The 26,840-nt window shown below is 46.5% G+C and overlaps 2 protein-coding genes across 5 annotated transcripts in view; both read left to right on the top strand.

The window, feature by feature from the left end:
• The window catches only part of CUNH15orf40 (chromosome unknown C15orf40 homolog), a 114,820-nt gene extending 110,728 nt beyond the window's left edge, over nucleotides 1–4,092 (top strand). The window contains exon 5 of the transcript XR_004264693.1: nucleotides 4,033–4,092. The gene's annotated coding sequence lies outside the window, so the exon portion shown is untranslated. The remainder of the gene's footprint in view (nucleotides 1–4,032) is intronic.
• HOMER2 (homer scaffold protein 2) overlaps nucleotides 1–26,840 on the top strand; it is a 99,596-nt gene that overhangs the window by 51,012 nt on the left and 21,744 nt on the right. For all 4 annotated transcript variants that reach the window (XM_032264837.1, XM_032264839.1, XM_032264836.1 and 1 more), the window contains exons 2-3: nucleotides 4,033–4,189; nucleotides 21,230–21,361. In XM_032264837.1, the coding sequence (XP_032120728.1) occupies nucleotides 4,033–4,189; nucleotides 21,230–21,361 (289 nt within the window). The remainder of the gene's footprint in view (nucleotides 1–4,032; nucleotides 4,190–21,229; nucleotides 21,362–26,840) is intronic.

Below are 26,840 nucleotides of genomic sequence, written 5' to 3'. Positions count from 1 at the left end.
AATGGTTAAGAGGGAGGATTTCCGTGTCACTTAGAAATGACATCAAGTCTGAGACCTATCATGTACTACATGACCCAAGTCAGGTTACCTGGCCTGAGTTCCTGTTTCCCCGCCTGTTCAGCCCCTTCCCCGTAGGATTGTCGGGACTTTAAAGTGGAGAGCCAGCCTAGCAGAATGGTAAGTACTTAGTAAAGGTCAGCTACGAGTGCTTTTCTTCTCTTTGCCTTTCTTTTTTGCCTTTTCTTGAAATATCATTAGACCTTTCGGATTGTAAAAGAATACCATGGAACTTCCCAGTGCCCCCAGATTTCATGTGGCAATCCCAGAGCTGGGGGTGGTTTCCTGCCAGACTGGCTGTGCAGTCCTCCCGTTTGCCTGGGGGCTCAGGGATGAGGAATGCGGGTCTTTGGCCTCAGGAGGACCATAGCTTCCTGCCATGGTGACCACCTCAGAATGGAGCTGGCAGGACCGCTCAGAGAGCACCCCTCCCAGGTCTCTGTCCCTCCCCCTAACTGGATCAGCCACTTGCCCTGCAGAGGGCCTGACCGTGGTGACCAAGACTGTGGCCAGCTGAGCCACTGTGTTCTCCCAACATCCTTGTGCTTCTACTCGGAGGTCCGAGGGCAGCCCACCATGACTTCAGTCCATCCACAGAGCTGAGCAGGTAGATTTGGAGATGGAGCCCCTCTTCTCTGCTCACTTTGACCTGGGTCATGCCGAGCAGACAGCTGGTTGCTTTGCCTGTGCCTGGTCAGGAAGCTCTGCCATCTTCTCCGCTCGCTGTGCCTTCCCCTCCGCCTCTCCGCTTTGCTTTCCTCACTTCCTCCCTCTCTCCTGTAGGCCTCAGGGACAGAGTGCTTGTGGAAGGCCGCTCTCATCTCCACCCTCCTTCCCGACCAAAACAGCTCTGCCTCCCTTCGCCCCCTGTCCCCATCCTTTGCATCCAGAGATCCTATTCTTGGTCCCTCTGTTGCCCCACCTCCAGCCCCCTGCACAGCTGTGGGAGAACTTTCTGGAGTCTTCCTGTGTCATTCGGGCACCTGTGTCGTTCTGCAGTAGAGATGCTGGCTCTAGGGGCCACTTCTTTTTTTTAGATCATCTGATTATATCTTATGTGAATGTGTCCCCAGCTTCCTTGAAAATAAAAATCACCTGGAGTTCTTAAAAATGGAGCCCCCTGGGCCCTTCCTTGGAGAGCCAGGTTCAAGGCGGCGGGTTGGGGGGGGGGTTGGGGGGGGGGTTGGATGGGGCCTGGGAATGTGTATTTTTAGTAAGTGTACCAGCTAATTTCTGTCAGAGAGATTTAGGAAACATTGGTCTAAGGATGCCAAACCCAGACCCAATCCCTCTTTTCTGGTGTAGGGAACAGGAGGGAAGATCTGAAAGTCTGGGTCACTTCCCGGGAAGTCTCTTCTCTTCTAACCTGTGGGCCCCAGCCCAGCCCATTCAGTGCTCTGACAATGAGGCAGATTATAGCACAATTTGATTCTTCAAAAATGTTCTGTAGTTACTGCCCTTTAAATCGGTCTTTCCTCTCAAATACGCAGGAGAATACTATGTGAGGAAGTGTTTTCCTTTGTGGCGTTGTACTTAGATGATTAGCAAAATATGGTGCTGGGCGGAGTGGCACAGCTGGGTGATCCAGACGGCGGACTGGATTGTATCACGTGGATGGGATCTGAGGGCTTGCATTGATATGCACACGCTCCCCGTCGGCTGGCCTCCTTTGACAACAGATGTGGGAAATTACAGTGAGAATCTTCCTTTTGTTTCTAACAGCTGTCACCCAGCTGCTGGAAGTGTGTCGTTTTGGCATCTAGTGTGTGGATGAACTTGGTCTCTGTTGAGGGAATAAAAATGCCCTAGTAATCCACAGACCCAGAGGCACTGGTCCTGCTCCAGGGGACCTAGAAGGGAAGTTTCAGGGAGCAAGGAATGCTGCTAGCCTGTGTTCTCGAATGCTAGCCTCTGTGAACAGCTGCATTGAAGTAGCATTAATAGCATGCCCGTGGAGAAACAGGCATAAAGAAGGTTGCTGCGTTTCTTCAAAACTGAGGTTGATGGTCAGTGCTGCTGGTGTTACTCGGTAGCCCTTACATGAGGTTTAAATGGCAAAGTGGTTTTGTAGGAAAAGTTTCTCTCTTAAGAGCAGTCTTTAAAAAGAAAAAAAAAGAGCTTTCTTTTTATTTTTTATTTATTTTTTTATTAGTAAATTTTTATTTCTTTTTCTCTTTTTAATGAGTATTCTACAATCCGGCTGGATTCAAAGACTGCTTCGCCTAAAACATTCCATCTAGAGATCAGAACACTTAAAATTCTCTTTTCCCTTTGAATTTGTGTCTTCTTGTCTATGTCTCTTTTATGTCATCTCTTTTGACGTTGTAAGGATTTAACAAATTGTTGAAGTTACCTTTTGACTTAATTGTGTGTCTCTAATAAGTACTTATTAAATTGGTAGCATTTTATAAACAATGGGACTATTTTTTACATGTTGTTGGCTTTTTTCTATTTGGATCTTATTTTTGAACACTTAAAAGATTTTTGAGCCAGTTTGTGTAAAGATACTTTCTTCAAAAATAAATATATGTGATGTCTGTGTCATTGCATTACTTTGTGAAGCTGATGACTTAAAATATGAAATGCAGTGAAATCTATCACAATTTTTATTCATCTGCCTTATTTCTAAATGCTTATTGTCAAAATCTAATTCCCCACTCAACAGAAAAATATAGGTAATACGCAAATTTGGTTAATGACATAAAGTGCTTCAGGCATGTGGAGTGAAAAAGCAACAATATGGAGGTGAGACTAGCACAAGACATGCATTTGATGAATTCTACATAAAACTCTAAAGGTTTATGAGTTGGAAACAAAACTTAAATGTTTGTCAGGTTGTTGAATGGTTCTAGAAGTAGACTGAAGAGATACAGAGATACAAAATAATTCTATCATATGACTGGTTACAGTGGCTCATGCCTATAATCCCAGCACTTTGAGAGGCCAAGGTGGGAGAATCACTTGAGATCAGGAGTTCAAGACTAGCCTGGGCAACATAGATCCTGTCTCTACCTACCACCGCCCCGCAAAATTCGCTAAGTGTGGTGTCACGTGTCTGTAGTCCTAGCTACTTAGGAGGCTGAGGCAGGAGAACTGCTTGAGCCTCGGAAATCACAGTGAGCTTTGATTATGCCACTGTGCCCAGCCTGGGCAGCAGTGAGACACTGTCTCTTTAAATTAAAAAAAGCTAGGCATGGTGGCTCACGCCTATAATCCCGGCATTTTGGGAGGCTGAGGCAGGCGGATCACAAGGTCAGGAGTTCGAGACAAGCCTGGCCAACATGGTGAAACCCCCATCTCTACAATAATACAAAAATTAGCTGGGCACAGCAGCATGTACCTGTAATCCCAGCTACTCAGGAGGCTGAGGCAGAATAGCTTGAACCTGCGAGGCAGAGATTGCAGTGAGCTGAGATTGTGCCACTGCACTTAAGCCTGGGCGACACAGCGAGACTCCATATCCAAAAAGAAAAGAAAAAAAAAATTATAACATTCATAAATTGCTGCACATTTGAGCAAATTTAATAGAAATATAACATTAAGCTGCAAGTGTATTGTAAAATCCTAAAATTGTTGTAGAATCCCCCAAAATAAATTTGTTGTAAAATTCTAAAAAATGAAGTGGTTCCAAAAATCCTAAAAATGACAACAGGATGTCAGAAAAAGTATAGGACACTTGACAGGGATTCAGAAACACTGAACAAGAAGTTGCCTTTTAAGCAAATTGTTCATTACACCAATTGCCCTGCAGTCTCAGGGGGATAACAGCCAAGTGGAGTGTGGGTTGCAAAAACTACTCACTGGTGTCTTTTTTTTTTTTTTCCTCTTTGCTTTTCTTATTTTAATTGACTTCATGCATATGTATCTTTCCCTGTAAGCTATTTAAAATCTTTTGGGGCAGTAGGTGGCCTAGAAATCATAAATTATACATTAAGTCATGTTCTCTCAACTCACACGCCCACTCTCCTATTGCAGAGAACAGCCCATCTTCACCACCCGAGCGCATGTCTTCCAGATCGACCCCAACACCAAGAAGAACTGGATGCCTGCGAGCAAGCAGGCAGTCACTGTTTCCTACTTCTATGATGTCACAAGGAACAGCTATCGGATCATCAGTGTGGACGGAGCCAAGGTACCACCCCACCCCCCCAGCTGATTTTAACACTCTCAGTTGCTTATTCTTCATCCAAGATGTACTCAGAATCCTGCCATCTTAACACAGAAGTTGTTGTAATGTCTGTATAATCACATATTCTGTTCTTTTTTCATTTAAACTTATGGTAAATGGGGTAGAAAAAGATTTCTCTGTTACCACTGTCTTCGTAACTTTTTAATGCCTGTATAATAATTCCACCAACGGCCTATAATGCTCTTAATTTTTCCCCTGTGGTTGGATATTTAAGTGACTTCCAATGTTTTGCTATTATAGATAATGAGCATCTTCATGTACCAAATATCCTCAGTTGTTCATCACACACCATTGTTTTCTTTTGCGTAGTCCTTAGGCTAGATTCCTAGAAGTAATATATAGGGCCAGATATTAACACTTTATGGCTTTCGATGCATACTGCCAAGTTGTTTTCCAGAAGGGTTCGTTCTTCTAGCCTGTGTGAGTGTTATTGCACCCTTGCCAGCATTGGGTATTCTGTCTAGTCAGGTTTCGGTGTTATTAGGCATAGGAGTTGAATTTTATTAATTAATTTTAAACTATTTCTTGAAAAAAATATATATGTGTGTTACTCTCTCTCCCATGGTTTTTGCCACATTATCCTGGGAATAGAATTAAGACGGGATATCAGCAGAAGTATCACCAAGTCTTTAAAAAAGATAGACCTGCTGGTTTACGGTCTTTCTGTCTTCGTCCTGCTGTACATTTTTTACATGGGTTATCTGCTGCCTCCTGGAATTCAGTGTATCTAAAGCTGAATTCCATTGTCCTCTAAACCACCTCTCCATTTTTATTCGCCATTCATTTGGGCTCATAAAGCAAAACACAGAGCCCTTCCTCTTTAAGTTTGTCAGGTGACTCTGCCTTTGAAGTATCACCCCTTGTGCCTGCAGTTTTAGGACCCTAACTCTTGTCCTGTCAGTCTCTCCTGGACCCTTGCGGTAGCCGCCTCCTCCCCCACCTGCAGTCTGTTCTGACTTCTGCCTCTAGATCAGCCTTCCTATGCCATAGGAAGCAGGGGAGTTAGGGGCTAGGCAATAGAATGGGCCTGGGTATAGGCTTCTCCCTGCACTCCACAAACAGAAGGCATGGGGAAGCCTCCAGGGAAGGTCTCCCAGGGAAGGCATGAGAGTCTGCTGGTGCCTCCCGATCTCTTCAGGAGATCAGGGCACTTCAGCCCATGTTCTCTAAGGGTCTGCTTTGTGCCCTTTTTCTGCACCTTGGCAACTGGCTTGACCCTGGGATCCTTTTGCTGTCCCATCCAGTTGCCACAGCACTTCCCCCTCCTCAGGAAGGGACCCGGGAAGTCCTCGTTTTATAGCTGAGGTCTAAGGAGAGGCAATGACCTGTCCCAGGTTCACGCTGCTGGGGAGGCTTGGTTGGCTGGGGCCGGTGCCCAGTTCTTTGCACACCAGTTCCTAGTTTGTTGGGTTGGAGCAGGCTTCTCCTAGTTGGTAGGGGAGAGTTTCCTGACACATGTCGGGAGGGTCGTGTGTTACCTCCCTCTACTTCAGAGACAAAGGAACTGCTCTATCCAAGCAAGCGGGATGAGAATAGGATGAAAGCACATCCCAGGAGCTGGTGAGCAGTAAGGAAGTGTGCTGGTGCCTGGCACATAGTAGGTGGGCACCTTGAGTTTGATGAGGGAACATCTGAAAGGTGCCTTTATTTTTTTCCTTTTGGGAGACATGGTGATGCACAGTTGTAATTACCACTCCTCTCCTCTGTGCTTCTGCGCTGGAATCGCCTGGACTCTTTCCAGGATGTTCTGACAGCAGCGGTGAATCAAGCTGACCTGCTTTCTTTTATCTATAGATTCTGTCAGTTCATCTGCCATCCTTCGATGGATTTGTACTTTTGTCAGTTGAGTTATCCAAGGATATATCGGGCTTAAATATAGATAAAACGACTTTCTTAGAGCAAGTGCTTTAGTTCTATTAGCTGAGCTTTTAGTAATTTGTCAAAGTGTCAGCCACTGTGTCGTTATGGCTCTGCAGTTCCTGAAGGCTGTGACAATGTGGTGGGGTCCAAGCCAAATATGACAGTTAGGAGAAATGAGATGGGTGTGGGAAGGTGGGCTAAGCCCCTGGCTGCACCACGGCACGAATCCAGGCTCAGCATGAGAGCGCCATCAAGCTCTAGACTCACTCACAGACTGGGAATTCAAAACCTAGGCCATGGGGTGCTGCTGGAACTCCGAGCCACCTAGAGGATCTTGGACCTCCCTTTCTATGGTGCCCAGCTACCTGGTTTTTTGTTTTGTTTGTTTTTTTTCTTTTTTCTTTCTTTTTTTTTTTTTTTTTTTTGAGATAGGGTCTCACTCTGTTGCCCAGGCTGGAATGCAGTGGCATGATTTCAGTTCATTGCAACTGTCACCTCCTGGGATCAAGCAATTCTCCCACCTCAGTCTCCCAAGTAGATGGGATTACAGGTGCCCACCACCATGCCTGGATAATTTTTGTATTTTTAGTAGAAACAGGTTTTGCCATGTCGGCCAGGCTGGTCTCAAACTCCTGGCCTCAAGTAATCTGCTCGCCTTGGCCTCCCAAAGTGCTGGGATTACTGGTGTGAGCCACCACGCCCTGCTACCACCTGCTATTCCAGCTTTAGTGCTGTGGCACCAGAGATCTGTGACAGCCTCATTCTGCAAAGGAAGCATCCCATGAGGGAACAGAAGGCTCCAGGAAGTGGGGAGTAGGGATGGACCTCAGTTGTTTAATTATTATCGCTGACACTCAGGGACTGGAGATAGGGCATGTGTGTCTGGAGAACCTGACCACACTGCACTGGAAAGTGGTCCCAATGCAAACTGAGCCCTGCTGGGCCCTCTCTTGGCACAGCAGGCAGCAACCTGTAAACCCAGCAGCCCAGGTCTAAATCAGACCCTGTGCCTTCAGCTGCTCCACAAGACAGATGGGCATGGAGAGAGGACCCTAGAGTGGTAGCAGCTGTTGCCGCTGCCTGGTCCCCCACAGTGTGCCCTTCCCCACCCATTACTAAGGTCCTCATCTCCCTGAGCCCAGTCTTGATCCTGCCTGAATACTCTAGATGGATCGCCTGCTGTCTGCAGACTGGAATCACGTGCAGTGTGCCAAGCCGACTGCTGGGCATCTGTGCTGATGCCAGTGCCTTCCCCTTATGGGCTCCTGTCTGTTGCCCTTGCCCACCCTTACCCCCATCTCTGTTCAATCAGCTTGGCTCCACCTCTGTTCTTATTCCTGAGGATCTATTCAGGCCTGGAGCCCTGCTCCCTGCCCAGCACACACCCCAGGTCTCATGCATGCTGTGGAGCCTCAGGCAGGCCACTTAGGCATGGATGCACCTGGGCTGGGTGAGTATGGACACTTCCTGGCATTCCCCTTGTTGTGTTCTACCACACTGGGTCAACCCCACTTTGTTTTAGGCCTTTGATGTCAAATGTTGATCTGAACCGAGATGACAGGTGGTCAGATGCGTTTAGCCTTTGGGGCTGTGTCTTAGCTCATGGGCTGCACTTCTGTGACACTGGGCAGGCCTAGCACTTGAGTCCTGCCTCTCTTTCAGCTGGGTCACATCAGGTTTATTACTTTGAGCTTCTGCATGGTACTTCTGGGCCATCTGTCCCTCTCAAAGCCTGAAGTTGTTGTAGGCTGGAAAGGGGAAGCCTCCTCTACCCCTCCCCGGTGAAGGAGTAGACATGTTTCAGTAGGAAGTGGCTGGTGTAGAAGGGACTCGGAGGTCATTTTGAGCAAAGGCCACATCATACTCAGCTTCTGTGTAAACTGTGGGCAGCTGAAGAGCACAGGCTCCCCGGAAGGAAAGCTGTGGCCCGCAGCTTTAGCAGCTGTCATTCCGTGCCAGGCACAGCCAGCTTTTCTGCCCTGTCCAAGCGTGTGTCACACTTGACTTGGAGAGGGATGCATGGACGGCCTCCCCTCCCTTCGGGAGCAATTGGTGCTACTCATCATAGGAAGGTCTGTACTCAGATTTGTTCTTTATTCTTAAAACACGAAGGCGTTTTCTTCTTCCCTGGGACAGTATTTCATGTGTCAGTCCAGCTGTTGCCCAAAGACATGAGTGAGTGGGAAAACTGCAGTATGTTGCCTCAGCATTGTCCCAGCTCTAGGGGATTATGTGGCTCCATGTCAGTGCTGGGGCTGCCAGGAGCCTGTGAGCTCTTCGAGGATGGGAACTATGCCTGGAGTCCCAGCACCAAGCCAGGGTAGGCAACGCCATAGAAGTGGGTGGGGGAGTGATTAGATGATGAGGTAAGGCCTGGCTACCTTCTCTCCAGGCCTGTGGCAGGTATACTGTGTCCACAGGAGGAATAGCAGGCAGGGACAGGGTCACCGCCAAGAGGGGCCCAAGGACCCAAACCTTGGATTGTCCCTGTTTATAGACACTGGACAGATGGGAGCCACATGAGGACATCTCCCCACTCCCAGCTCCTGAGAGTACTGCTATGAGCCACATGGCACATGCCAATGGGTATGTGATTTATGGTGAGTTTTTAGGCAGAACGGCCAACTCCATTATAAAGAAACCATTTTCAGAGCATTGGTTAATTGAGCCATCACAGCACTTGATTTCATTGTGCTGTTGGCACTCTTTCCAGACTGAGTTAATCACTGCCATCCTTATGAGAAACTGCCTGCCTGTGGACAAGACTTGCCTGAAGCAGGTGCTTCTCCTGGGAGCTTTGGATGACTCTGCTGCCCTTGGTTCTCAGTTATTTATAGGATCACGGAAACCTGTACTGGAAGAGACCTTAGAGGTCATGCATTCTACAGATATTTAGTGGCACCTGCTGTGTCGTGAGTGCTGCCTGATCGTGATGGTTCAGAGGATTCAGCCTCCAAAATTCTGACTTGTGTATTTTCTTTTGCGAATGTAAAATTACTTTCAGGAACACATTCAGGCTCTGCTTTTCCACCCATCATTAGAATTTTCTCCTTTGAATAAATGTGGAGCACCTTCTGTTAAGGGAGAAAGCATATGGAAGGTGCTGAGCACATAGTAGGCTTTCAGCGAATGTTTCTTAACTTCGCTGTCTGTTAATAACTACTGTTAGTAACTACATCTTGCATGGTAGTGATTAACAGACAGCGAAGTTATTAACACCTGTTAATAACGACTCTTGAAGCAGGCGACATCTTTTTATTGCTGTAACTCAGTCCCAGCCTCTTGCGGAAAATTCCCAGGTTTGTCCAACTCCATCTCCCTGGATTTGGGAAAAACTTTCCATGAAGGGAATCCAATGGGCCTGTCTACCCCTGCCCATTTCATGAGCAGCTTCCTCTGAAGTCCAGAATAGGTCAGACTACAGATGGGAGGAGTTAGCATTTTGCTTCTTCCAAGTAGCTCTTGATTACGTGTGTTTTGTGCATTTTTTGAAAACTTGGTTCTACTGATCTGCAGGACTGGGTCTTTTACTAGGGTAGCTTCTTTCTCTGTGAAAGTTTCAGAGGTGACTCACATGAGAGGAAGGTGTACGGAGATGGGAGCCCATGTGAAGCTTATACCTGGGGTGCTTTAGCGCAGCCCCTTCTCCCTTCTGGGCTTTGGTTTCTTTCCCTAGATTGATTCTCCCCTCTCCCCAGGTAGGAACAGTTCTCATTCTGCTGAGTCATTCTGCCACATTGTACACTCAGCAGTGCCCTCATCCTTTACACACTCACTCTTGGCACGCAGGGCTTCACGCCTCCTTGGTTCCTGGCCACCTGTGGCAGGTGTACTGCCAACTCCTTCACCCGCTTTTTCTTGATTGCTTCCTTAAGTCAGCCTTCTGCCCTGGGCCTCTTCTTTTCTCCCACCAGATGACAATTTCCACCCGTGACCACTTCACTTCTCATCCCTCAGTTTACTCAAGTTTCGCCTCTCCTCTGACGCCAGAGCCCACAGGTCCAGCCACCTCTTTGGTCCCTAACACAATTTTCTAGTGTCTCCATGGGCAGGAAGGGTACTGCCTACTGTTTTCACAAGCCTCTACCCACTCTGAAGATTAGCCTCCCTCACAACTTTGTTTCGGGTTTGTGGACTTTATTTTTAACCGTTTATATTAATAGGCGCCATTCAGTGTCTAATAATAAAGCAAACCCATATTGTACCCACCACCCAGTGGAAGTACATCTTTCATTAATACTTAAGTCCTTCAATGGGCCTTTCCCTAATTAGATGCCTCAAGAGATCACCACTCTTTGGCAATCTGTATTAAGCATCTCCTTGCTTTTCTGTATAGTTTTCCCACATGTGTACATATTGCTAAACCAGAGATTGCAAAGTTTTTCTCTAAGGGCCTGAGAGTAATTTTTTAAAGTTTTTTTTTTTTTTAGATGGAGTCTCACAGTGTCACTGGGGCTGTGATCTCAGCTCACTGCAACCTCCGCCTTCCAGGTGCAAGCTATTCTCCTTGCCTCAGCCTCCCAAGTAGCTGGGATTACAGGAGCCCACCACTATGCCCAGCTATTTTTTTTTTTTTTTTTTGTACTTTGAGTAGAGATGGGGTTTCACTATGTTGGCCAGGCTGGTCTCAAACTCCTGACCTCATGATCTGCCTACTTTGGCCTTCCAAAGTGCAGAGATTACCGGCATGAGCCACCGCGCCCTGCCCAAAGTGTTTTATTCAGGTTGTTCAGTCTCTGCTGCAGATATTTGACTCTTTTTGTAGCCTGAAAACAGCCATAGACCAATATGTAAATGAATAAGCATGGCTGTCTTCCAATAAAACTTTATTTACAAAAACAGGCCATAGGCTAGATTTGACCTGAGGGTTATAGTTTGCTGACCCCTGCCCTAAATAATCTTATTATTCAGTTTTACCTGTTTTTGACCTTTATATAAATAGAATCATGCTAGAGACTCACATGTGTTTTTATAACTCCTCCCCCCCCTTTTTTTTTTTTAAACACTTAATGTTAAATTTTTGTGATTCATCCATGCTGATCATTTGGTTAGCCTTGGTTAATTTTCCTGCCGGATTAGTATTTCATTGTATGGAAATACTCCAGTGTGTTTATCCATTCTGCTGGTAGCGGACATTGTTTTTACCAACAGTGCTACTGTGGACATTCTTGTTTTTGTTTTTGTTTTTTTAACTCCCAGTTACAGGCTCTGGGCCTTGCCCTAGTTAGATGCTGTCCTATCAGGCTAACATTCTTGTCCATGTTTCCATATACCTGTGCAAATGTTTCTCGCAGGTATAACTGAGGGATGGAATTGTTGGCTGGTGAGAATGTGTATTTTCAGTTTTACTGGAGTAAGCTACAGTTGGTTTTTGAGGTGGTTTTACTAATCTATGGGGCTCCCATTGCCCTACACACTTGCCTACACACTTGGCATCATGTGACATTTTGAATCTGGTGCATATGTCATGGTAATGCAGGTCCCCCATGACCATGACATTGAGCATATCATTTACGTCTGTCAGGCCCACCCTACTTCATTCTCTGGTCTCACAAGAGAAGGGTCTATTCACCCACCCGGAACTAAGCCTCCTTCAGCCCCGTAGGTCTCCAGGTCTCCTCATTTGCAACCCCAGAAGCCTCCCTGGCACCCACCTAACTGCGCTGTGTGCTCACCTCTGCACACCAGAGTGGACAAAAGGTCTTTTCATGCATGCACACTTTCCTTTACTCCTTCATTCACTCCTGAGGAAGGTGAAAATCAGAAATGAGTCAGAGCCTGAAAGAGAAACAAAGGCATTAAGTGGATTCCAGGTGCAAGAGCAGTTAGTCAGAAATGGTGTGGGGCCCAAGAGGACCATGCACCGAAAGAGCCTATCCTTAGAAGCTTCAGTCTGCCCAACTTTGGGGGAAGACGTGGTCGTGGAGGGCTGAGCCAAGCGGAGCACAGCATGGAGTTCCCGTGTTGCTGGGGGGTGAAGGAGGAAGACTGGGGATGACTGTACGTAAGGCGATCCCTCTTGTTGCTTTTGTGAAGGCGGGTGTGCTGGACTTCCTGGGAGGGCAGCCAGCCAGTTTTCTCATTGACTGTAGAGATGGGCCTACGGTTGTGGCCTTGAGGTTGTTCAGAACAAGCACCTCTGGTGCGTCAGGGCAATGGAGAAGGATGGTATAGAAGTAAATGGTGGCTTTCCTTCCCGTCTTCTCTTTTTCTTTTCTTTCTTTTTTTGTTTTGAGATGGGGTCTCTCTCTGTCGCCCAGGCTGGAGTGCAGGTGGAGTGATCTCAGCTCAATGCAACCTCTACCTCCCAGGTTCAAGTGATTCTCCTGCCTCAGCCTTCTGAGTAGCTAGAATTTCAGGCACACACCACCATATCTGGCTAATTTTTTTGTATTTCTAGTACAGATGGCATTTCGCCATGTTGGCCAGGCTGGTCTCAAACTCCTGGCCTCAAGTGATCCTCCCACCTCAGCCTCCCAAAGTGCTTGGATTACAGGACTGAGCCACTGTGCCCAGCCTCCCTGCCTCTTCTTTCCTTCTGGATCTGGGAAGTCCCAGAGCCTTTGGTAAGTGGAGAGGAGCCAGCTAGGGCACTGCAAAGCCTGCGGGGAGGCAGCCTGAGGAATGGCAAGAGCAGCACATCAAAGGCGTTCATTTTCCTCCCTCATGGCCAGTCCAGTGGGATCCTGTGGGTTGTGTTTGCTAAATTCCCTGACACCTTGATGCTGGTGAGTGAGAGCTAGCCTTGCTGAACCAGGATCAAAGTCATCACCCAGCAGAGCAGGCATCTCAGTAGGGAATGAGGAGGAGGATGGAATTCCCACTGCAAAATTCTGATGAGTTCCTGCAAGACCCGCATCTTGTGTCCCAAGAGTGAACAGACTTTTGTTTGCTCTGGATCTGTGGTACCGAGTTCACAGTGCGGTTGTGTGGGTGGAAGGAATGCCCTGGAGGTGGGGATAAGGAGATGGAACCTCGGGCACTGAGAGAACGTGGTTCTGGGCAGGCGAAGGGACCCTTCTCTTGGAAGCCTGGAGAGAGAGAGGTAGCAGGGCTTTGGTGGCATAAATTGTGGGCTGTGGTCTGATTCTCAGGATTTGCACCTCCCCCCCCAACACACATACGATATAGAAGCAGAGAGGAAGGAGATGGACGGTTGGTTAGAGGTCTGGAATTCTTCCTTAGAGTGAGTACAGGCATATCTCAGTTGATTGTGCTTTGCAGATAATGTGTTTTTAACAAAAATGGAAGATGTGGCAACCCTGTGCCAAGCAAGTCTGTCAGCACCACTTTTCCAATAGCACGTGCTCACTTCATGTCTCCATGTCCCATGTTGGTTATTCTTGGAATATTTCACACTTTTCATTATTGTATCTGTGGTGGTGATCTGTGATCAGTGATCTTTGATGTGACTGTTGTCATTGTTTTGGGGTGCCGTGAACCTGTCCTTGTAAGACAACACATGCATTCAGTAAATGTGGCATGTGGTCGGACTGCTCCACTGCCTGCCATCTCTCTTCCTCTCCTTGGGCCTCCCTATTCACTGAGACACAGCAGTATTAAAATTAGGCCAATTAATAACCTACAGTGGCATCTACATGTTTAAGTGAAGGGGGAGTCTCACATCCCTCTCTTTAAATCAAAAGCTAGAAACTATTAAGCCTCGTGAGGAAGGCATGTCAAAAGCCACGGCAGGCTTAAAGCTAGGCCTCTTGCTCCAAACAGTTAGCCAAGTTGTGAATGCACAGGAAAAGTTTTTGAAGGAATGTAAAAGTGCTACTCCATTGAACACATGAATGACAAAGCGAAACAGCCTTATTGCTGATTTGGAGAAAGTTTACTTTTAGTGGTCTGCAGAGAAGATCAAACCAGCCACCCCGTTCCATTAAGCCAAAACATAATCTAGAGCAAGGCCCTAGACTCTCTTTAATTCAGTGAGAGAGGTGAAGCAGCAAGTGCTGATGTAGAAACTGCAGCAAGTTGGCTGGGCATCGTGACTCACACCTGTAATTCCAGCACTTTAGGAGGCTCAGGTGGGCAGGTCATTTGAGGCCAGGAATTCAAGACCAACCTGGCCAACATGGAGAATCCCTGTCTCTGCTAAAAATAGAAAAGTTAGCCAGGCATGGTGACAGACTCCTGTAATCCCAGCTACTAAGGAGGCCAAGGCATGAGAATCGCTTGAATCCGGGAGGTAGAGGTTGCAGTGAGCCGATATTACACCACTGCACTCCAGCCTGGGTGACAGAGTGAGACCCTGTATCAAAAAAAACAGAACACAAAACTGCAGCAAGTTATCCTATCCAAAAGATCTAGCAGTGATCATTATTTGAAGGTGGCTACACTCCACAACAGATTTTTAATTTGACAAAAGTCTTCTGTTGAAAGAAGATGTCCTCTAGAACTTTCTTAGCTAAAGAGGAGAAATCAATGCCTGGCTTCAGTGCTTCAAAGGACAGACTGACAATTGTTAGGGACTAATACAAGTGGTGACTTTAAGTTGAAGCTCATGCTCATTGGCCATTCCGAAAATCCTAGGGCCCTTAAAAATTATGCTAAATCTATCCTGCCCACACTCTATAAATGGAACAACAAAGCCTAAATGACAGCACATCTCTGTTTACAGCATGGTCTACTGAATATTTTAGGGCCACTGTTGAGACCTACTGCTCAGAATGAAATATTTCCTTTTAAAATATTCAAAATAAAAATGTACCTGGTCACTCAAGAGCTTTAGTGGAGATGTACCAGGACATTAGTTTTGTTTTCATCATTGCTAACACACTGTCTATTCTGCCATCCACGGATCCAGGAGTAATTTCGACTTTCAAGTTGATGATGATAAAATAATTTCTTATCTGAGTGCAATGGCTAATGCCTGTAATCCCAGCACTTTGGGAGGCCAAGGCAGATGGATCACTTGAGGGCAGGAGTTTAAGACCAGCCTGGCCAACATGGTGAAACCCCGTCTCTACTAAAAATACAAAAATTAGCCAGGAGTGATGGCTCACACCTCTAATCCCAGCTACTTAGGGAGGCTGAGGCATGAGAATTGCTTGCAGTGAGCTGAGGTCGGGCCACTCCACTCTAGCCTGGACCACAGAGAGAGACTTTGCCTTAAAAATTTCTTATGCCTAAGCTTTCATAGATAATGATTTCTCTGATGGGTCTGGGCAAAGTACACCTTCTGGAAAAGATTTACCATTCTAGATGCCATTGAGAACATTTGTGATTCATGGAAAGAGGTCAAAATGTGAATATTAACAGAAATTTGGAAAAAGTTGATTCCAACCCTTGTGAATGACTTAGAGGAGTTCAAGACTTCAGTGGTGGAAGTAACTGCAGATGTAGAAATAGCAAGAGAAGGTCAGGTGTGGTGGCTCATGCCTGTAATCCCAACATTTTGGGAGGCCAAAGCGGGTGGATCACGAGGTCAGGAGTTCAAGACCAGCCTGACCAAGATGGTGAAACCCCATCTCTACTAAAAATACAAAAATTAGCTGGGCAGGTGGCAGGTGTCTGAAATCCCAGCTTACTCGGAAGGCCCAGACAGAGAATTGTTTGAACCTCGGAGGTGGAGGTTGCAGTGAGCCGAGATCACACCAATGCGCTCCAGCCTGGGGGATACAGCAAGACTCAATCAAAAAAAAAAAAAAAAAAAAAAAAAAATTGAGACCTAGAATTACAAGTGGAGCCTGAAGATGTAACTGAATTGCTGTAGTCTCACAATAAAAGTTGCTTTTTATGGATGAGTAAAGAATAAATAGCTAAAAGTTGCTTGTTATGGACGAGCAAAGAAGAATGGCCTCATAAAGCAGCAGCAGCAAGGTTTGAGAGGATTGACTCCAATTCTGACAAGTTCCACTGAGGGTGAAATGCTGTCAAGCAGCATTGCATGCTACAGAGATACCTTTCGTGAAGGAAAAGTCAGTCAATGCAGCAAATATTGTCTTATTTTAAGAAATTGACAAAATGACTCCACCCTTCAGCAACCACCACCCTGATAAGTCAGCAACCATCAGCATTGATACAAGTCCCTCCACCAGCAAAAAGATTACAACTTTTGCTGAGGGTTCAGATGATCCTTAGCATTTTTTAGCAATAAAATATTTTAAAATTAAGGTATGCACATTTTTTAAAAGATATAATGCTATTGCCAACTATGATTATTTTCTTTCTTTTTAGAGAATGGGTCTCCCTCTTGTCACCCAGGCTGAAGTACAGTGGCACCATCACAGGTCACTGCAGCCTTGACCTCCCAAGGCCCAGGTGATCCTCCTGCCTCTGCCCCCTGAGTAGCTGGGACTGTAGGTGCATGCCACCATGCCCTGCTAATTTTTGTATTAGTCAAGATGGGATTTTGCCATGTTGCCTGGGCTGGTCTCAAACTCCTAGGCTCAAGCAATCCACCTGCCTTTGCCTCTCAAGATGCTGGGATTACAGGCATGAGCCTGCAAACTATGATTAATATATTCAAGGAAACAGGGGAAATGGACAAAATAAAGGAAGGAGAATATTCTCAAAGATTTCAACTTTTTTTTTTTTTTTTGAAAGAACCAAATGGACATTCTAGAACTGAAAAAATCAGTGTCTGATTCAATGGATAGGCTGGGTGCGGTGGCTCACGCCTGTAATCTCAGCACTCTGGGAGGCCGAGATGGGATCATAAGGTCAGGAGTTCAGTAGCAGCCTGGCCAACATGGTGAAACCCCGACTCTACTAAAAAAATTCAAAAATTAGCTGGGCGTAGTGGTGTGTGCCTATAATCCTAGCTACTCTGGAGGCTGAGGCAGGGGAATCGCTTGAACCCAGGAGGCGGAGGTTATAATGAGCCCAGCGCCGAGATTGCGCCACTGCGCTCCAGCCTGGGTGACAGTGAGACTCTATCAAAAATATATATGTATCAATGGATAGATTTAACCGCAGCAGACTGGATACATCAGTGGCCAAGATTAGGGACCTGGAAAGCAGATTAATAGGAAATACCCAAATAAAATCAGAAAGAACCAAGAATCAGGGAAAATAATTGATGAGTATAAAAAATATTGGGTATGGCCAGCATGGTGGCTCGTGTCTGTAATACCAGCACTCCAGAAGGCTGAGGCAGGCTGAGGCAGATGGATTGCTGGAGCCCAGGAGTTTGAGACCAGCTAGGGCATTTTGTATAGATGGGTGAAACCCCATCTATACAAAACATGCAAAACTTAGCCGGGCATGGTGGTGCACACCTGTAATCCCAGCTACTTGGGAGGCTGAGATGGGAGTATCTCTTTAGCCCAGGAAGTTGAGGCTGCAATGAGCCATGTTTGTGCCACTTCATTCTAGCTTGGGCAACAGGGCAAGACATTATCTCAAAAAAAAAAAAAAAAAAGTTGGACACACTCAAAGGTCTAGCATGTCTGTAATTAGAGTCCCAGAAGTAGAAGCAGGGAGAGAGAATAGAGTGGAAGCAATATTCATGGAGAGAGTGGTTGAGCATTTTCTAAAAACTGATTGAGTCTACAGATTTAAGAAGCGGAATGAACCTCCAGCCATCGTAAATAGATTTAGCTCTTTAAATGAGTCCATTGTTGCTTTGTAAGTAATATATACATTATATTCTTTTTAGCCACTTATTAGTTTTATGACCTTGAACAGGTCCCTTGATGATGTTAAGCCTCAATTTCTCCATCTGAAAAAAATGGGGATTAAAGACTGAAAAAGTGGCTTAGAAACTAAGTTTTAAAGAAATAGCAGAGGGTGTCACCATTGTTACTCCAGCCTGACCGCCTCTGGGACAGCCTGTTTGGGGTGAGCTTAAGAGCCATGGCCTATACTCTGGCCAGCCTCTTTCCACTGCCTTTCAAGGGGAGGACTTAGGGTGTGGCTACTGACCTAGGGGCATAGGTCTGCAGTGAGGTAGCGGCAAGATTTAAAATGAATCCAGTTTCTGAAAGGATGTAGTCATTGCTTTGCTGTCCCAGGATTCTGGTAATTAAGAGGTGACGAGGTGACTAGGGTTGGCTTTCTGGGGTCATGTGACCCATCCTGATCCAGCTCCTAGCCACGCACCTTCCTTAGGTCTGCCCTGGTTCCACCATATTCACGCTGCTTGGGGCTGAGCCAGAATCCCTCCCTGACACTTGCCAGTGGTTTAGATCTGCATTTTCCATGCCCTGCTCCCCCACCCCCATCCCTTGACAGTGTCCAGTGGCGGCAGGCAGATCTCTTGACTTCTCCTGTTGCATTCAGTTTTCCAGATGGAAAACATATGGTAAAATGTCCTAGCTCACATGGACATTGGCATTATGGAGGAGTTATTGTAGGAAAGGAAAAGTTACCTGGACCGTAGCACGTGGGCATCAGTACTTCATAGATGGTGAAGAGGAGCAATAATATTGGTTTTCTTCATCGTGTAGAAGACGAGAAGCCACATGACATAGACGATTGTAGGACAAGTTTTAGAGTCAGACAGCTGGGTTTTTACCTCTAGAGTCTGCTGCTGTCCAACTTTCGTGTGTTACCTTAAACAAGTTAGTTTAACCTTTCTCAAATCTCGACTGGGTGTGGTGGCTCATGCCTATAATCCCAGCACTTTGGGAGGCCGAGGTGGGTGGATCACCTGAGGTCAGGAGTTCAAGACCAGCCTGGCCAACATGGTGAAACCCCATCTCTACTAAAAATACAAAAATTAGCTGGGCTTGGTGGCGGGCACCTGTCATCCAGCTACTCAGGAGACTGAGGCCGGAGAATCACTTGAACCCACGAGTCAGAGGGTGCAGTGAGCCGAGATCACAGCATTGCACTCCAGCCTGGGCGACAGAGAAAGACTCTGTCCCAAAACAAAACAAAAAAACCTTTCCCAAATCTTAGTTACTTCTGTAAAATGAAGGAATAGTCATATGCATAGGCTTGTTATAAGTTTTAAGTCAGGCACTCAATAAGTGTTCAACAAGTAGTAATTGCTGCTGTTAGTATTCTAAAAATTATTTTACCAGCAAAGCTAAGGTTTTCTCTTGAGCCAGTGCCTCATCAGCAAACTCAACAGTCTGATAGATAAGTGTAGATATAGCAGTAGCGATGATACTTCTGTTACTAGTGTCAGCTGTCACTTACTGTCTAGGTCCCTTTAGTTAAAGCAAGGGTCTGTATCTGGAAGGTCTGTCCTTTAGCAAAATAGTAGATTAGATTCAGGTTCCTACCATAGAAAGCAAGGCCTATGCCATTCAAACTTTTTTCTCTTCCCCGTTTTATTAGTTACAAGGAAAATGTTGTGAGTTGACCGTTGAGAATAAACAACCTAAGTAAAATTGCTGGTAGGTTCACTCTTTAGAATACTTAGATTGCTCTTGTTCCCTGCTGAGATCATCCGGTGAGGAAGCAGCCAGTGGTTTTTGCCACCTGCCCTTATGTAGACACCCAGTAATCCTTTATTTTCAAGAGCATTTTTCCCATGTGTTTCTTAGAGTCTTAGGGCTTCCAGGGATTTCTATCTGAGTAAGCCTGTTGTTGATCTTTTATTACCCTCATCAGTTGTTTGATGTCTCTGCCCTCTTCCTGACTACTTGCAATTGGAAGACCAGAAATCTTGACTCATTCATCTTTGTATCTTTAATTAGCAGAATGTCTGGTATATAGTAAATGTTCAATAAATATTTAAATGAATAAATGTGCCATTGCTAGATATTATCTTTTTATCCTTCCACCTCAGACTCAGATTCTTCCTCTACCCTTCCTAACACTGCTCTGGTCCCTGAGAGGCTAACTTGAAGACATCAGTGGGCTCCCAGGCCCGTTGGGTTTGGCCAATGGCAAGTGGAGATCAGAGGGAGAGAGACGAGGGTGTTGGCTCCCCCAATTCTTTGCTCCTGTGAGGTCACCAGACTGCTGTGTCCCCCAACATAAGGTCACCTACTCTACATGATCCCTCCCGCTTCCAGGGTGTATAGCCTCTCTATTCCCTCATTCTTTTTTTTTTTTTTTTTTTTTTGAGATGGAATCTTGCTCTGTCGCCAGGCTGGAGTGCAGTGGTGCGATCTTGACTCACTTCAGCCTGCGCCTCCTGGACTCAAGCGATTCTCCTGCCTCAGCCTCCCAAGTAGCTGGGACTACAGGCACGCTAATTTTTGTATTTTTAGTAGAGACATGTTTCACCATGTTGGCCAGGATAGTCTCTATCTCTTGACTTCATGATCTGCCTGCTTCAGCCTCCCAAAGTGCTGGGATTACAGGCGTGAGGCCATCATGCCTAGCCCATCCTCTCATTATTATTTATTTATTTATTTTTGAGACAGAGTCTTGCTCTGTTGCTCAGGCTGGAGGACAGTGGCATGATCTTGGATCCCCTGCCTGGGTTCTAGAGATTTTCCTGCCTCAGCCTCCTGAGTAGCTGGGCACCTGCCACCATGCCTGGCTAATTATTTTTAGTAGAGAGGAGGTTTCACCGTGTTAGCCAGGATGGTCTCAATCTCCTAACCTTGTGATCCACCCACCTCAGCCTCCCAAAGTGCTGGGATTACAGGCGTTAGCCATCGTGCCCAGCCCATCCTCTGATTCTTTTAGGCCAAGGCGTGGTGACAGCTTGCACCAGGCTGCTGCACCATCTTTACGGTTTCCCTATACCCCACTCACACCTGTATGATTGGTTTCTTTGTCAATTAACCCTCTACAAATTATCCTAATTGGACTGTACCTGCTCCTTCCTGTTGGGAAGCAGCAGCCCTCAGTTGCTTATAGAGATTTTCAATTGTTTGAGTTGGACAGTGGGGCTCCAGGTGACTCATAAAGCAACATAGTGCAGTTCTGAGAATGTGGGACATGGCTAGCCATTAAGGGCACTCTGATGCATGGCAGCTTTGGGGAAATAAATAGCAGTTTGGGAAACTATTCTTTGCTTAGAAGAGACTGTCTCCCACAGATAACACGTAGGATCTTATTTTAGACCGACTGTTAAGTCTCTGAAGTTGCCCCTTTTCATGGTTGTGTATCTGACTCAGCATGGGATGTGCCAGGAGAACTCAGGACCAAATATAACAGGGCAGGGATGCAGGCTTGAAGCACTGGCTTTGCCAACAGAAGACTTTCTAAGGAATGACTGTCTCATCCAGCATTTAAATTTCCACTCTTTGGGTTGTTTCTCTGCAGGTGATCATCAACAGCACAATCACACCGAATATGACCTTCACCAAAACATCACAGAAGTTTGGGCAGTGGGCTGACAGCAGAGCCAACACGGTGTTTGGTTTGGGGTTTTCCTCTGAGCAGCAGCTGACAAAGGTAATGTGGTCCTATCTGCAGTCCCACATCAGATGCCGTTCTCATTCAGTGATTGCCCACGGAGGGATGTGCCCTTCGTAAGCAGGATTCCTTTCTGGTCTTTGGTTTCACTCCACCTGAGATTACAGGGCTGCCAAGGCAGGGACCCTTCTGAAATACCAAGTTCCTTGAAGTCATCTGGGGAATGGAAATTTGTATCTAACAAATGCTGCTTTGGGGCCTGAAGCTGAAGTGTGGCCAGTCCTTCCTCCCCTCCAGGTGTCAGCCACCGCTCCCTGTGCCTGGCAGTATCAGCACACACACTGAGCACTGTCTTGTGTGCCAAAACCAAATCAGTTGGATTTTCAGGACTCTGAGGATTAGGCGACCTTCCCATGTGAGGGCACAGTTGTCAGAGGGTTGTTACTGTAGGGCTTCCAAGGAAGAGACTGCTCCAGCTGCCAAGAATGCATCTTGATGAAATAAGTTCCTTACACCATTTGTAGTAAGGCACACTTTTTCTCTGACAGCATCAATGTCAGTGACCCTGTGGTTGGAGCCCTCAGGGAGTAAGGTGTTGCTTAATGGAAGCTCAGCCTAGACTCCCCACATCCCTTAAAATGCCACACAGTGGTGTGTGTATGTTGCTTTTTTTCTAGGGAGAGGATTCATAGCTCCAAGTCGCTTCTCTAAGGGGCCTGGGACATACTCTTTGGTTGGTTAGAAAGGTGTTGACAAGCAGATTATGGCTGACCACGGACTTGGAGAACCCCAAGAACTGAGGGAATAAACTGATTGCCTCTGAGAGGCCTTACTCAGCACTTTAAAGGGGCTGAGATCTGGTTTTAGAGCGTGCAGTTCCTTTTAGGGTAGTAGAGGAGCCCTTTGTAAGTACTGAGAATATTTTAGTTTAAGATAAGATTAACTAGTTTACAAGTCAAAGAAATTTATTGGAAGAATGTTGGACCCTCTCAAGGAGTGCAAGGAAGAGCTGCATATCCAGGGAAGGGCCAGAGCCAGACTTGCTTCCAGCAGCTTGGCTCTAGGAGGTACTTTTCTCTAGACCCTTGCTGTGAACATCTGACTGACTGGACAAGTGCAATCCCGTCTCTGCTCTGCTGACACCGTGCTAGGCACCGAGGATCAGAGACCTCGTTCCCAGAGCTCCACAAATTTTCAGATTCTTGGGGAATTGACAGAGTTGCCTAGGGCAGACTTGGCTGCTTGGGTTACCTGTGTGTATTGAAGACAGTTTTCAAAGAGGGGGAAATTAGGGTGAGTCAGGAAGCCTCCCCACCGGCAGGGGCCTGCTGGCTTGTCCCCTTCCTTTGTCCAGTGTGTGTGCATGTGTGTGTATACTCACATGTGCATGTGTACACACTTTTAAGGAGGTCCCCAGCGCACAGATCCAGCCATCCCATACCCAGTCACAAATGAGCTCCGCAGTGGGGACACCCCAGACTGTCCTCCTCTGCATCCTAAGGTACTTCCATGAGGACTCTGTTTCCTTAGCAGCCTGAGCAGCCCAAATTGGCCTGGCGCAGCCTGAGCATCCACCCTCCTGCCACCCTCCCACAGAAGTGTTCTTTCCCGGTTGCTAAAACCACCAGATCCCCAGGGCCTGGAAACATGGGCAAAAAGCAATACTCTTGAGGGCAAGTCATTGGAGATGGTTGTGGGAGACGTCCTCTCTGTCCCCGATCCCTCAGCTCCGGGCCTTGTGTGCTGTGATCTTGGGTGTTCACCAGGCATGAGTGCAGTACAGTTCTGCAAGGCCTGTCACTTCAGCCGATACGGCACCTGGGAAGAGCTGAGAATCCTCTGGCAGCTAGACCCTTGCTTCACTTCATATGCAGAGAAGTAAGTTCTCTGCAGCCTCAGTTGTTTTGGAGCAGCGTCGTGTGGGATAGAAAGTACTGGGTAAATGTTTGGCTGGTGCGGCTGGCAGAGGCATGGCAGTCCACAGTGTCTATCCTGGTGATGAGAAATCACTCTTCTCCTAGAAGGGGCCCAGTGGAATCAGCCTTCACTAGGGAGATGGCTGGGGCCTAAAGGTGTGATGTTGGCGTGGGTCACTGTGTTGGTAGCAGGACGCCCAGCAGGGCCAGGAGTCAGGCTGTGGAGAGCACGAGTATGTGTTTTCAAGTCCATTTGGTGCCTTTTCCCCTGGCACCAGGGCCAGTGTGTCCGTAAGTCACACTTGAGCAAGTACCGGGCTGTCTGGAGAAAGCGAATGGCTGGGTATCCACAGAACAGCCCTTCCTGCCAGCTGGTGTGAATATTCTCTTTTGCTGTGAAGGCCTCTGAAGAGCCTGCATGTGGAACGTGAGTATTTTCAGGCTCTGGTTCCATTCGGACCCGTTAATGTGGCTGTTTCTCAAACCTCTGTGTCACTTTGTTTCTTTGCGGTTTCTCCTCAGGCAGCTAGGCCCTCAGCCATTTCCACCGAGATGTAGAAACCAGGTCACCTCTGCTGTGCCTGTGGTACCATGAGATGCTCCAGGGTTTGCCCACAGGGAGGATTTCCCTTTTCCATTGTCTGCTCGACAGCAGGATTAGCTCCAGCGAAATCGTGGCACTGTGGGGTTTTGGGAAGCTGCGGAGAGCTCAGCTGATGGAGTGTCTGGGATTTTTGGGGTGGGTAAGGCTGCTAACGTCCAGTCTTCGAAGGCTTTGTCGGTCATGCCACAGCTTCTCTGGACGTGATCCTATGGCCTGAGAAGGATTTCAAGCCGAGAAGGAAAATGATCAGATTTACATTTTAGGTAGAATGTTTGCTGGCAGCGAATCAGATTGGATTGTTTTAGTGCAGGGTAGAGCAGACGACAGGTTAAGAGTTGGAGAATTTTTAAAAATACTGAGGCACAAATATTGGCAAAACTGGCTGAACAGAAGAGGGAGAAGAGACTCTGGGGTGATGAGGGCTGGAGGGCAGTGAGGCCATTTTCTGAAATGGGGAAGAGGAACAGGAACAGATCCCGTGAGGAGCAGAGAGAATTTGTTTAAAGCAGGAGCAGGTATGATGGTGACTTCTTTCAGCAAGTCAGACTGTGCCACAGTTAGATGGAACCTCTCTGTCTGAGGGGGCATTGGGGGCTGTGGCTTTCCCTCCTGAAGAGGTGCCTGGTGAGGAAGAGTGTGTTGGCAACCCCACCCCCACCCCACCGAGTGGCCCCTTCCCATACCTGCCTCGTATCCAGACAAATTGGCCTGGGAGCTTCTGTCTGAGACATGGTCCCTGGCAGACCCATCCTGGTCATGTGCTCGTAATCTCTCCCAGGCCTAGAAGTTCTTCCCCAAAGCCAAGGCTGGTTTGAGAGAATCACTCACAATTTCCTGGAACAGTTTTTTCAATCTTTAAAGGAACCCAAGCAGCTAGGGAGAAAGGGGGAAGATTTCTATGAAAAGAATTGACAGCAGGGAGAACTCCAAACAAAAACCAGAACACATTGTCCAAGTTAAATTCTCTGTGCCTCTGAGAACTGAAGAGACCCTGAGTTGTGCCTGCTTCCAAGGATGGCCACCTGTAATTTTTCCCAGACAGAAGAAAATGTCCTATCATTAAGGAGGAGTGCACCATCCTCCCAAGCCACTCAGCCTCTGGTGCAGTGCTGGAGTTCCTGCTCTGTGCCCAAAACCTCCATTGTCACAAAGACTTGTCAGAGAAGCCCTCAGATGACCCCTTTGTCCAAATGTTTTGAATCAGCTTCTCCCCCTGCTCTCTGAAGGAAATGATTAACCACACACTGATAAATTATCATGAAGTGAGTCTGGCCATCTCAACAAGTGGGAGTTAGCTAGCACAGAGGACTTGGCCTCAAGTGCTCCCAAGGTGTGTGCTGAGGGGACATCCAGGCTGAGTATTCTCTATTTCCCAGAGCAACCACCCACAGCCCTGTAGGGGAATGGTAATCAAGCACTATAACTAGGCTAGAGAAAGGAACACCAGCGTGGACATTTTCATCTAAGAATACTTTATACATACTTCCCTCTCTACCCCCTGGAAAGAAAATAGATGCCTTGGTCTTAACTGCTCCATTATAAGGACCACTTCCCAACCACAGTCCAAAAAGTATTATTACAGGGCAATTTTCTGCTCTTTAGATAGGCTCTCCAAAAATAGTAGAAGCTGTGTTTTCTCAGAAGTAAACTGGAACTCATCTGTCCACCCACTGGAGAGGACATAAAACCCCAGCCTGCTGAAGCATATTGAAAAGGGACTTGCATGTTCTGATAAAAGGAAGAGCTTATGAAAGGAGACAAAAGAGAGACAAATATAAGAATGAGCCAGTGGTTAAAGTTTAGATTCTTCCTGGCATTTGACCTCGAGGTGTCACTGTTCTAATTTTGGTTCCATCTTATTCGTCACAGACAGAAGGAAACACATTCTGCCCTTGAGCAGGAGTGACCCAGGATGGCGTTGCCAGTGCGCAGTGGTTGATCTGGCTGAACCCTGATACGTGCGTGACATTTGCGTTTGACCCATTTCAGTGATTTCATCTGTAATTCAAATTTGTCCTCATATACTCACTTTATTCCCTCAGTACCATTGCAAGAACGTTGTTTTATCTCCTGCCTTTCTGGGTCCTGATTTAACAGCTAATTTTTAAATGGAGGATATTAATCATTCTTTTGACGTGTTTTAAGTAGAATGCTTTTGGCTGCAAGTAACAGGTAACCTAATCACAGTGCTTAAATACATAGGGTGATTTCTTCTCATGTGACACAGAAGTCCTGAGGCGGGCGGTTGCTGGCACTGGTACAGTGGCTCCATGATGTTGGGTCTGAGGGATCTGCATGGGTTTCATTTGTTTTTGTTTTTTTTTTTTTTTTTTTTTCTTTTATTGGCCTTTTCCTTGTGGTGATAAGATGGCTTCTCAAGCTCTATCCATCACATCTGCATTCTTGGCACAAGAGAGAAGGAAGAGGCTGGTACCACAGCACCCTCTTTGGAAACTTGCCTGGCAGACTTCTGCATTCCATTAGCAATGCTGGGTCCCTAGGCCCGTCACTTCTCCCACCAAAAACCAGGAAAATGGGTTTTCATGATTGGCTTCGACTAATTTTCATTCTCTAGCACCTAGGAAATTTCCTGTTCCAAGAAAATTTGAGATTCTGTTAAGCTAAGGGAAATAAACAGATTTTGAATAAGTGAACAGTAGTGTCTGCCTCAGGTCTTCCATGGCTAAGGCCAAAAGAAGCCACAAATGAAATCAAGCAGTAACGTTCTCATTTTCTGTCATGATAATGATTTTGATTATTACCCCAATTGTTAATAAGTACCAAAAAATGACCTTAATGAAGATGTGAGAATTTGCCAATACATTTCAGAAACCTTTGTGATTTGAATATCCCTTGATCCATGGGTTTCATTGACAGGAATCTATTCTAAGGAAACAATTGTAACTGTGTATAAAAATTTCACTACAAAGATTGCATCATTTACAACAGAAAAAAAATAAGAAAGCCCTAACATCCAGTAGTAGGAAATTGGTTAAAG

The sequence above is a fragment of the Sapajus apella genome, unplaced genomic scaffold (genome assembly GCF_009761245.1).
Source record: "Sapajus apella isolate SASKATOON/1434 unplaced genomic scaffold, GSC_monkey_1.0 scaffold147, whole genome shotgun sequence".
Lineage (NCBI taxonomy): Eukaryota > Metazoa > Chordata > Mammalia > Primates > Cebidae > Sapajus > Sapajus apella.
The sequence above is the reverse complement of the archived record's forward strand: the minus strand, read 5'-3'. Positions and strand labels throughout refer to the sequence as shown.